The sequence below is a fragment of the Montipora capricornis genome, chromosome 4 (assembly GCF_036669925.1).
Source record: "Montipora capricornis isolate CH-2021 chromosome 4, ASM3666992v2, whole genome shotgun sequence".
NCBI lineage: Eukaryota > Metazoa > Cnidaria > Anthozoa > Scleractinia > Acroporidae > Montipora > Montipora capricornis.
Window position 1 is genome coordinate 20,665,834 of NC_090886.1, and position 12,500 is coordinate 20,678,333.

Genomic DNA, 12,500 nt, shown 5'->3' on the forward strand with positions numbered 1-12,500 from the left:
AATGAGGAAAAGTAATCGCGAGGCTCGTGCGGCATGCACTTCAGTACATTTCAAGACATGGACGACAACGTGAAAAGCATGCAACAGTTCTCCGTTCCTTTATATCTTTACTTTAAATCCGTTGGTACAAAACCAACTACAGAATTCTTCGGCTGTACTGTACACCGTAAATAAGATGGAATAATAAATTAATAACGAAAAACGTCAGAAAGTTCTATTTTAAAGCAATGTTTCCGTTGCTGTAACCGTGGTCATCACTTAAACAGGGGCACCCAACGTCAATGTTCGGAAAATATCTGTTTGGAGGACGATTTCAGATCTAGAATATCGGGAACATTTGTTCTAAAATTTCTTGCTCGCCTGCCTGTCCTAGGATTTTCGAACATCTAAAAATTGGTATAATTGCCCATTTTTAACGGATTTTTTTCCCTAAAAAGGTCACCTAGAATTTTCGGGAGCATTTTTTCTGGCTGAAATTTTCGAAAAGGTAAGTTTTGATTCCTATAATTTTCGGATCACTAGACTTTCAGCTAGGAAATCCGAACAGATAAAATTTTTAGGGGATAAAAATATGCCTATATCTACCGTTTAAATACCAAAATACGTTTAACAATGCTATGTTTAAGTGGTTTTGAACTATATTCTCTTTGGGTTGCCCCTGCTTAAACTGTTCATTAACCAGAGGCGGATGCGGTCAGACCAGCACATGCGTGTACATTTAAGTATTTCCTTCGATTGTCCAAACATGACGTTGAACCAATTACTGTGTTTTATGGAAAAGCAGCAGATCTTACTCCATGGGCACCCAACGAGCAAATTAAGCCAAAAGCCTTTCAGAGCCATTTCTAGGCTCCTTGTAATGTATAAAGACTGTCTAAAGACATGTTTTTGTCACCAAGAAGAATTTGATCTGTTCGGTTATCTTAGCTTAAGATTGAAGTGCCCGAAAATTTTAGGGAATGAAATCTTCATTTCAGAAATTTCTAACTGAACGTTATCTTCTTAGAACTTCACAGCGAGCCATTTTCCCATTCGAAACTGATAGATGACCTTTTTAAGTGCCAAAACTTGCAAAAACCTCCCTTCCGAAAACCCAAGGAACCTGACTACTTTTTCCTGGCTGCGAATCTTTTAGCTGATGTTTTAGTAAAGAAATCTACAGCTGTTCGGCAACGTAGAACCGAAATTTTTGGAACTGCTGGACTCTCCCGAACACTTATTTCACCGAAGATTATCGTTGGGTGACCTTGTTGCTCTTTCCATCAACAGCTAAACAAATTGAAACCCCTGAAAGCCAGGATTCTGTAAATTTAACCCTATTCAAATCTCCCATTCATTTACTGTAAATTCCAAATCGTCCCTTGAATACCAATCCGTTATGAAAGGCGTAGACCCAATGTAAAACCATATAATGTACAGCAAGAATTGTTCGTATTGAAACGTTCTCAAAAGAAAATTGGGTTTGATTGAACTAGAGTTAACTGATTAGAGTGTAATGTGAAGTCTTAAGTTTCTATCCCATATGAACCATGAGAGCGTTAGCCCTACATTACACTCTAATCAGTGAAGTCTGTTTAAATATAAGTGCTACACGGCCAACGTTTGCATAAACGTAACCTTTCTTTGATTGAACTAGTTGATAAAAGTCGAATTGCCGGTGTTATCTCAAAACTCGTTGACAAAAACAAAATTTCTCGTTTCTTTAAAAACCTACCCCTTCTCAAAAAACCTCTAAACCCTCTAGAAGCAACCCTCAGGACTCCACTAAAATCAATTGATGTCCAGAGGACATCAATAATTACAGCTGTACAATTGCCACTTCTGTGGCGAGCGCAGTTGGAGGGTTGTTAGCACTCACTCGTCTTCCACTAATGTGTCTTCGGTCTGATTCTTAGCCTGTTCCAGGCTCTCAGTGAGTTGGGAGGAACAAAACGAAAAAGTGAGAGCGAGAAAACAAATGAGCGAAACGTGGGAAGAGCAAAGGCTGTAAGGGCCCCCCCCCCCCCCTCTCTCCCAATCCTCTCGATCCTCTTAAATTCTTCAGCTGTTTTTTTTTTTTTTTTTTCACTTTTCTCTCTTCTCCCCGTGAACTGAGAGCCTGAACAGAATGTCTGATTCCCGCACTCACTGCCACATGTTGGTTGAGGATGACGAATTTGTCAGTTTTCCACTCTCCTTCTTCCTCCAGTTTTCCCCTCTCATCAAAAACCAACATTTTAATATCAGTACCAGCACAAGTATAAAATTATTTGATTTGACTTCCATTTCCCCCAGTTAATTGAGAAATTGTGGTCAGCAATTCGAGGTTGCATTTAGTCAGATACATAAACCTTAGTAAAAAAGGTCTGTAAGTATTCAATTGCAAACCATTTTTGTTGCCTACACCAACGGCAAGGCCAAGAGCAGTATATCCCTCATTGTTAGTTGCTGTGATGTCTGCTCCATGTTCTAAAGAAACAAATATAAAAGAAAAAAAACCCCAAAAGACATGGGAGCCAATAATTTAAAAAAAAATGCAGAAATGATGCCTTTGCATACACTGGCCTAAATAATTAAAGGGGACATTGTAACCCATTGACTCGTCTGTCATAAGACAGAGTGAAATCTATCAAGTCTCACTCCCAGGGATCAAAGGGTTAAAAAACAACACAGCCAAACAGCTAGCATCAGTTTTTTTGAGCGTCCGACTTACACATGCAGGAGGTCATTGGACTTTGGGATGTCAAAAAAAAAACACACAACACAAATTTATACTTTTTGTAAAAAATTCCAAAAATCAGTGCTCAAAGATATGGCTTGCTACATGCTTGCTTACTGACAATAATTATTACATTAAGTAAGACTATGGTACAAAAAAAGCTTGTGCTATAATAAGTTACCAAAATTAATATGGCAACTAGGAGAAGCATATTTTCAACTTAATACTCTCTCAGTGTGCTTACCTAAGAGTAGCTTAACTACTTGTGGATAGCCATTGAATGCAGCGTACATGAGGGGGGTTCCTCCTTCCTGTAAAGTATATTGTAACATTTTGATCAATTTTCTATTAAAAATACTGGAACACATAGTTATTTACTTTTATTTCTCAGAAGCCGCCAAAAAATACATTTTAAAAGAGCAAAGTGTGCACACTTGAATGATTGATATAAAATGATAATCATAGTATTTTATTCCTTAAATTATGCATGAAATGACTGCATGCTTAAGGGCCCACAGACTGATTTTTCACACGTTGCTAAGGAAGTGAAATGTTACTTCCGGTTACTGACGTCATCATATCATGAGCTGACAAGAAAACCCACTCACAAGCAAAAGTCACCGCACAAACTGTTGTTTCCATCGAAGGTTTTTCCTTGCCCTTCCTCGCGCTCGTTCTCAGATCAACTGCTCATGCGTAAACGAACTGACTTCCGGTTTGGGAAAAAAAGCTAAATTACCGGCGGTTTTAAATGGAATTAACTTTTATTTTACATGGCACGTTTCACCCCCAAATACAGAATATAGCTAAGCAATGATTTTTTAATATCATCTTTTTTGAAAAAGTTATGGGTATTTCAGTATCGTTTATGTCTTTAAAAAGAACATTTTTTTAAAATAAAAAGAAAACCATGCTTGGCTGGATGCAAAAACGAATACAAATTATCATCGATTAAATACCCAAATCGCCTAGCACGAGACAAATTTAGAGTTTTCTTTTATTGGTCACGTGACCATGGGCGTGGTATGATGACGTCACATTTAGGGTCATCGGCTTACAAAAGTTGGAAACTGACCAAAATAATGCCAAATTCTCTCAAATTACTTAACCATTACAGCCTTAGCAACGCACCCCAAAAAATACGTCAGTGGGCCCTTAATACAAACTCATATGCACCATAGAAGTCTTCTATTGTGCAAATAAACTTGCCTTTTGTGTTGATTGTTTGTTTTTTCCACCCAGCACAATGCCATGCTCAGTGTTAACCAATTTTGAACTGAATTGTCTCATGTTATTTAAATCCTAGATGAGGTACTGTGACCCATAGTTCCATTCTTGTCTTAAATGCACTCTTCAACTGCAGTGTCTTAATGTCATCAGTAAAGGTGTCAGATAAACCCCTAAAGCCCCCAGACTTGATAAAGGCCTACATGACTCATTAACATGTAGATTGTTTTTTAGATTATGCTTCAATGTTGTTTTATTCATTTCATTTCATTTATTTTATGTTTTGTCAATATTGCTTTCTGAACCAATCATAGACCTTATTCATAAATAGCGGTCACATTTATAATTCTTTTGTCCAAGTGTAAATTAGCCTACCAAGCCTCATTTTAGAGCAAGAATTCTTTCAATTCACTGTATGGTATCGAGGCTTGGTAGGCTAATTTGCACTTGGACAAAAGAATCATAAATTGACCACCATTTATGAATAAGTTCTATTGGAGCCATTGTAATAGCTATGGCCTGACTATTTTAATTACAGTATGATACAGACCACATTTGCAATATCTGGATCAGCTCCATACTCCAGTAGTTGCTCCACAACATCCAGTTGACCCTGGCATGCAGCAAATGATAATGCAGTCTCACCAGTTGGACTGCATGCAGTGGCATCTGCACCACTTTGCAGCAATACTGATAAGGTTGCTTTCTGTAAATTATCCCAATAAGATTTGATTGATAATGAATTTGTTAAGTTCTGTATTTGTATGTGGTTACTACAGAATATGTGAAAAAAAAAAACTGAGTGATCTAAACAAGAATTACGTGTATGACCTCAGTTTCTATAATAGTTGGGAAGCTCTCTCGCTGAGCTATGGAGGTGGTGGACAATTTGCGAGCCAGCGAGTCATGCAAGTCTTGCATTTAAAGGCCCACCTTCAACCGACCGGCTTTTCGACCGTTTGTTTTTGTTGTGGAAATTTGCATTGCTAATCGTAGCAATCTGATTGGATGAATTTCAGCTTTGGCTGTATTTTCATAAATGAAAATTGTTCCATGGCTCATAATGCCTGTCGGTTGAAGGTGGGCCTTTAAGTCTAAGCACCCATTTCAAATAGCGCTGATAAACAGTGTTTAAGTCTAAGCACCCATTTTAAAATGGTTAGCTTTCAATAACTTTATGACTTGCACGTTGACTCGCATGTTGACTCCCCATGTTGGCTAGCTCGCGTGGCTCGCCACACATTTCAAGTACAAGTGCTTAGAGTGTGTATATTCACGCTTAACAGGGCAAATGCAGATATCTTTGCAGAGACGGAAACTGACAGAGAGTGACTTATTTACTGGAGGGTATAAAGTGCAGATTGCAGGTTAGACTTGCAGGTCACTGTTTCATCATAGCTGAAACAACCCAAACTGTTACTCTTACTAACATTAGGCCTAAAAAGTAATGTTTAAGCCTACGGTTAGCATTTTTGTAAAGGTTTGGGTTGTTTCAGTTATGGTAAAACAATGACCCACAACCCTAACCAGATCTGCAACCTGCAACCTGCAAGTTACACCCTACACTTATTTACCAGATAAAGTTATCTGGTCTTTGAACAACTGGTGCCAGGGTGTTGTAGATTCCAAAAAAAATCACTATCTTTTTAATAATGAATGATATTAACACTTTAAGTATCACTTAACATCACTTTCTTCAAGAAAAACCTATTCATGTCTACTTCCAACACATCAATTTACATAATTATGCAAAACAAATTTTGATTAAAGTAATAATAAATTAATTTTTCAGAAGATATCAAGTTCTTGTGTGACAGACAAGGTTCTCATATTAAATTTGTCCCAGAGATTTTTGGATATTTCAGGCCAATGTAAAGTCTCCAATGGAACTTTGCAACTGCTCAAGTTGAACATAATCATTAAATGAGATGATCACTTTCACTTAGAACTTCAGCAAGGCAAAGAAAATTGTTAAAATCTTGGTCAGACTAGCCAATAAATTAATGCTTTGTTTGAATTGAATTATTGCTTCAACAAAAACATATCTATCTATGACTACAAACTGGTTCAATAAAATTAATCAACAAATGTTGATATACATCCCTCAAAACATAAAAGCCAAAATGAGGTTCCAAGTAATACAGTCACATAACTCACCTGTCTGTGAGCTGCTGCCCAAGCAAGTGGTGTCAGACCCGTTTTATCCACAGCATTAATATCCGTTCCTAGACAGGTAAAGAATAAAATAAATATACTAAAACATGAAGCTAAAAATTAACATTAATGAATGTTAAGGTAAGATGTAAAATCTGCCACTCATGTAAGGCTTTGACAAGGCAAGCGAGGGTCAACTGGAGCATTTCTGTGTTCTGTTGGCATCAACTTAGCCTTGGTTACCATAGTGACAGGACCCAAATAGTTTTTCCCCAGTTTCTCGAAAGGATGTGCAATCCAAGACACAGGTGTATCTGCAGCTGACACATCACGCCCAAAGAGGAAAATTTTCAGCAAAGTGTATTATAATATTCTCTTCTTGCAAACAAATTTAATTAACCAAGCTTCTCTATAATTTCTTTCCTATCTCATCAAAAATCTATTAATACCGGTTAAACTTAATATAATATCCATCATCAATGTACTTGCAAATACTTTGATGTTTTTCTCGACCCAATTAGATTATTTGTACATCAATGAGTCTACCACAATGACCATGCTAATATTTCCAGTTATTTACATGTAGTTCGCAAACCAGGATGGGTAATAAAGAAAATTATCACTTTTTCATCAATATGCATACCTCTGTCAATTTCTTCTTTAATCTTTGCAATTTCCCCCTGAGCTGCTAGGAAATGTAGAGAGGGGTCTAAAAACACACACAAAAAAATACCTTTTTGTTATTGATCTTTCAACTTTCAACAATATAAAGTGATTATTATATATGTAAAAGAAATACATGCATATTTCATTCATTGATTGCTTTACCAACAAATTGACCAGAATTGCAGATGTCATAACACTCACAATGCCTATGATCTCTGTCACTTATAACTTCCATGCAACAATCTTGTTATTGTTGTTGTAAGTTGCCATTGTTGTCATTATCATCATCATTATTAATACTTTCCCATATTGTAACAAACTTCCAGAGAACAAGCCCCTCTCCAAGTTTTCACAACAACACATGAATAATAATATTATAATATTATTATAATTTCAAGCAACTCAAATCCTCCTCCCTCCATGGTCCCCATGAATTCCATCCCCCAGGTAATCTGAGGGAGGACAAGGAATCTCCTGTTGTTCAGTAAGGATCACCTTATATCACAGATGAAAGGAGTGTCCTTGATCTGCACTAACCCATTCATCCCTGAAGCAGCTCCCATTGATGGGTAAAACAATATTTATTCTGTGGCATTAGACAGGGTTAAAAATCTTTAAGTCTCACTCTCAAGGCTGTTGTTAACCATGGCATTCATCCCTGAACTGCTTCCCCATTGCAGGTAAAATCATCTGACATTAAAGTGCCCCTGTGATGCAAAAAAAACTTCCTTTTTCCTTCAGATTTTGAACGTGTGTTTGCTTAACGCCTGACTGGCAAAATTTTGAGCTTTGACTTTTACCCAAGGGCCGTTTACTTTGAGGGTAAATTTTGGATTTCCACACGCACCATTACTCACATTCAAAATTGACCAAATGGACCTCAGAGGAAATGATCCAGGGAAAGTGACGTCATTTACTCACAGCGTAAACTTTCAGCGAGTGAATGCAGTTTATATACTGTATGCAAAACACAAGTTTTAAACCCATTCACCCCTAAACCGGCCATACTTAGTATTTTATTGTGATTAACGTCAGAAGATTTTACTCATCAATGGGGAACCGCCAGGAGTCAATGGGTTAAAAGTCTGAAAGCCCAATACTCCCATGCAGTATATTCCTTCTGCAGCGTACTGTACACACACATTCCATTCTTAAACGAGTCAGCCTTTGACGTTGTTTTCTCCTCTATCCAGCTCTCTCAAGATCTTAAAGTTGGTAATGGCGAACAATTACATAGGAAAATTCCGGTTCCTTCTGCAGGTACAGGAGCACAGATTACATAAAACAAAAGAAACAAAAGACAGAAAACAAAACAACTCCAAATAAAGACTAGTCCCAAGTGACCAAAAAATACAATGCTTTCAGGTACATGCAGAAAGACCCAAAATTCCAGTTAAAATAAACAGGTGTCTTCTTGAAATCAAGGCTTAGAACTTTGGTCACTTAGAGTTTAGTTCACTTAGTTTTGAAATCCAAGGAAACACAAGTTTTAAACCCATTCACCCCTCCCCTCGGTCACAGGGGCACTTTAAAATAAACAGGTGTCTTTTTGAAATCATTTAGGCTTCGAGCTTTAGAGTTTAGTTAACATAGTTTTGAAATCCAAAGAATTTTGGTCACAGGGGCACTTTAAACAGAGTAGAATCTATAAGTCTTGAAACTGAGAGGGTTAATGTGAGATTTCATTTTATTTGGAGGGGGTGGGTGATGCAACGAAATTATTATTATAAACAAAAGGCATAGTGTGTTTTAAAAGTATGTTTTTCACGACCATCTAATTCAGTTTAAAACCAATGAACAATGATTAAGTTACAGCTGTTAAACTCTGAATAATACAGCTAGATAACAGAATGCTTACACTGAGCAGCTGATGTGTCTCCACTGCCTATATTATCCTTCATCTCATGATCAAGCTGTCATGAAACAAAAAGTTCAAATTCAAAAGTTAAGAGGAACTGCTTTTTACGTGGGATCCCTGTGCCAGACCACGTTCAAAATTCCCTTGAGTGTCGTTTACATTTTCATCATAGTCAGACATGATAAAAATAACATTAGCAATGTGCCTGATATCGTCTTGGCTTGATACTGTCATGTCGAACAAACACGTGCATGTCTCTTTATTTTCTCTCACCACAGGTAATCAGAACAGCTCACATGGATTTCGCCCCCCCAAAAAAACTACATCTAGTATGCACTTTGAAATTTCCAATAATTTATTTATTTATTTATTTATTACAGTTCAATGACAATAGGCAACATATGACATCATCATAAGGATAGTCTACAAAAGAGTCATAGACCCCATACAAAGGCAGACCACCTAAAAAAAAAAAATATATATATATATATATAATAAGAAAATGAATAATTAGTATTCACCCACTTTACTTACCTTCGCTTTATAGACTATTATAGACGGATTTCGTTTACGTTAATTAGTTGAGTATGTTTTAGATAGTAATTAATATCATACACATCATGACAAAGATCAGCTGAGCCCTGGGACGATAGCGAGACCCACCTTTAATCCAGTGGTTATTTCTTTTGATGATGAACACCTTGAGCTTCTGTTAACTATTGTAGGAGCTGACTGGGAAAAGTTAGGATCTGCGGTAAAACGAAAGATATCGCATAAGGGCACAAACTCAACATTCCCGTCAAATCACTGTAGCTGCAAATTGTCTGACAGCACATGGTATGAAGAATCAATCAATTATTTAGTAACTTACCTGTTCCTAACACTGCCGCCACTTCCTGGTCAAGCTCCAGCTGAGGAGAACGATTGCCCTGCGTCTCTCCCTCCATCCCGTGGTTTCCTAATATAACATAATATCAAAGAAGTTTTAAAAGAACTCATAGTGATCAATGAAAAAGTTTTTCAAACAACTTGAGTCTGGAAACGACCTCGGTCGTTTTTGACCGAGAAATATTACATAACTGGTACCGTTGATGACATCATCGTTACGTCATCTGTTCGCCTTCGCGTTGACCGCCATTATTAAATTTCAGAGTCATGGACTTTTCAAAGATGTCTTTTGTTTGTGTTGATCTTTGTACCAGAAAAGGTTACGTCTGAAACATATTGTGGAAATGTCCGTGTTATTTGATGCACATGAAGTGGGTTTAAACGCCAAATCTCAGAGAGTACCAAGGACACGGCGAAAGGAGGACGACTTGCTCGTCTTCGGCTACGCATGCAAATTGTTTGAGGACAGTGAGAAGGCTTCGGCCTTTGATCCTGAAAAGCACCTTATATCATGGATGGGCGATGAAACCCTTCGTATCGACAGGTCTGTGTAATATTTAGTCGCCTAACCCCAATAAAGGTTGTGTTCAAATTGAAGTTTGGTTGTTTCTTTCATGTTGTTTGCGCGAAGGCGTACGAACGCCACGATTTGTTTCAGAACTATCATCCATGGCTTAACCCACACACGATAATGGAGAGAGATCTCTGATCTATTTTCACGGAATTTAAAGATTTAGACGAAAATACATTTTGAGTCTTCACTTCTCACAAAACCTTGTATGTGATTGATTGAACTCGAGGTTGAGGGCTTCTTGACCTCTTTTTTCAATCCAAACCATGGGACACTGCAGACAGCAATATTTGGAACATTACGGTAAGTTAGTTGGATCAGGACAGGAGATCATGTATAATGCATGTTATGTAAGTATAAGAAAATGATAACAAATGTACCACTACCTTAAAATTATTATTTGTTACAATAAATTACTCCTAAATATTATTATTATTATTATTATTATTATTGTTGTTGTTGTCCTCTTCTAAAGTGTTCTGCTGTAAAAAGGAAATTTTGTTTTCTTTTTGCACTCATTGAGCAAATTATTGTGTATCTTGATGAATTTAAACCCATCATGTTGTTAAGGGTTGCGTATTTAATGTACAAGAAGGAACTGATTGTGACTTATTGTTAGGAATCTTGACAACATCTTGGACTGAGTTGGTTTACGCTGAAGTAACAGTCTCATGTTGCTGTTCCTTTTCTAACAATCTTCTGGCTCTTTTATTTTAGATATGATGCTCGTCTTTATTTCACTGATAAGGCGCAGTTCACCACCAAGCCATCTGAACTGGCTTCCACACTTACACTAGAAGAAGAAGAAGTGGAGAGGCAATGTGATGAGGAAAGGTATATGGACCTAAATCGAAACATGGAGGAATATGAAATACAGCAGGGTGAGTGTTGTCCACATCCTCTTTCAACTAAATATCAAATTGCTGTCTACAAAATAAGTGGTAATGACTATTATTATTTTATTTGATTAACATTGTAGAGGATGAAGGTACAGTGTGTTTGTATTGCAGTACATGAACTTACATGGTGTTGAATTAATATTTTATTAAAGAAATAAAAAACGTGCCGAATGCATTGTTGAGTTATGTAAGCACGCAGGAATTTTTAAGAACACGAGAGAAGTGCGGAGAAGCACGAGCCGAAGGCTTATATAACTCGACAATGCTCGAGGAACAAGTTTTTTATTTCTTTTATTAAATAAAAATGACCAGGAAGGGACAAGAATTTGTCAGACAACAAAAATGAGCGCGCGCCCTGGATGGCGCAATTTTTCCCTGATTGCGTGATACACATGCGTTTCTTCTGCTTAACCATCTCGAATTTTTTTATGTATATTATTAATAAGTAATCACATGATTTTTCTCATGCAATTTGGAATAAATAAGCACTTGTAATTTTTTTCAAAGACTTTCCTGCCTCCTCGTTATTTTGGTCATTTAAATAGTCGAAACCGAGGTCAAATAAAGGAAATCCTTCAGCCATAATGGCGGTCTGGAAAAATCTCCTCAGTATTTTCAGTGACAAAAATGATTGACTTGGCTTGCGTGCATATGTTGAGTTATAAGGCACGCACCATACGTACGCTGCGTGCCTTGTGGAGAACTCGGCTTGACCAATCACAATGCATGATTAACCTTGGTTATCTTATAACCTCTCTATAGGGTAATGATAATAATTATATGCAATTTTTTCTCAATGTTGATTTTCTATTTAAGACCTGAATGATGTTCCTTTCTTGCAACAGTTATGTAATATTGTTGATAATTTGCTTACATTGTTTGTATTATTTGGAAATCATTGGACAGCTTTTCAGGTAGTTTAAAATTAACTTGATACACCACCTGTAGATGCTGTGCTAGATTGTGGCTAAACAGGCTGGGTTAAAAACAAATTCAGCCTTTGTTTGTATATTAATCATGTGAAGACTCGCTCATTTTGCTTTTTCAGAAGAGGAAATGAAGCGATTTCAACAAGCCCTTTCAGAGGATGGAGCATACAATTCAGTAGGATTCACTTATCCCTATGAATCTGCAGAGATCTCTTATCAGTATCCAAAAAATCTTAATGGATATAAGTCATTGAAAAGAGGTAAGGAAATAACATTAATTGTTGGCCTATAATGCAAGGAAACTATTTCTAAACAACTATTAGAATGCAATGAAGTATTGAAAATAAGAAGTAGTTTTCCTGGGTTTGATTGGCTCCAAAACTGAACTCTGAAAAAGCTTCCAGGGGTTATTTTTATTCCCAATGGAAGCTTGTTTGAGTTTGGTTGTCAATTAATGTTTTGAATGCAAAGGAAGTACACTTTTAAAATCTTTTGAAATCAAATTTTATAGCAGGCCTTGAAATTGCGACCAATACAGTCGCATTTGCGACTAAAAAAATTATCTCAGTGGAGGATTCGCAAATTTAGGATTATTTTTCGCCTCTGCTAT

General features: G+C 36.9%; 2 protein-coding genes across 5 annotated transcripts in view; one reads left to right on the plus strand and one right to left on the minus strand.

The window, feature by feature from the left end:
- LOC138045769 (ankyrin repeat family A protein 2-like) overlaps positions 1 to 9,636 on the minus strand; it is an 11,165-nt gene extending 1,529 nt beyond the window's left edge. For both annotated transcript variants that reach the window (XM_068892379.1, XM_068892380.1), the window contains exons 1-8: positions 9,475 to 9,636; positions 9,267 to 9,352; positions 8,604 to 8,658; positions 6,723 to 6,788; positions 6,083 to 6,150; positions 4,476 to 4,631; positions 2,943 to 3,009; positions 2,368 to 2,448 (exon numbers count right to left, since the gene is read on the minus strand). In XM_068892379.1, coding sequence (XP_068748480.1) covers positions 2,368 to 2,448; positions 2,943 to 3,009; positions 4,476 to 4,631; positions 6,083 to 6,150; positions 6,723 to 6,788; positions 8,604 to 8,658; positions 9,267 to 9,352; positions 9,475 to 9,550 — 655 coding nt within the window. In that variant the 5' untranslated portion in view covers positions 9,551 to 9,636. The remainder of the gene's footprint in view (positions 1 to 2,367; positions 2,449 to 2,942; positions 3,010 to 4,475; positions 4,632 to 6,082; positions 6,151 to 6,722; positions 6,789 to 8,603; positions 8,659 to 9,266; positions 9,353 to 9,474) is intronic.
- Positions 9,637 to 9,708: 72 nt separating this feature from the next.
- LOC138045770 (splicing factor, suppressor of white-apricot homolog) overlaps positions 9,709 to 12,500 on the plus strand; it is a 31,831-nt gene continuing 29,039 nt past the window's right edge. For 2 of the 3 annotated variants that reach the window (XM_068892382.1, XM_068892383.1), the window contains exons 1-3: positions 9,724 to 10,035; positions 10,780 to 10,943; positions 12,010 to 12,150. In XM_068892382.1, coding sequence (XP_068748483.1) covers positions 9,836 to 10,035; positions 10,780 to 10,943; positions 12,010 to 12,150 — 505 coding nt within the window. In that variant the 5' untranslated portion in view covers positions 9,724 to 9,835. Of the gene's footprint in view, positions 10,036 to 10,779; positions 10,944 to 12,009; positions 12,151 to 12,500 lie in introns of all 3 variants that reach the window. The other variant, XM_068892381.1, reaches the window with a different exon arrangement.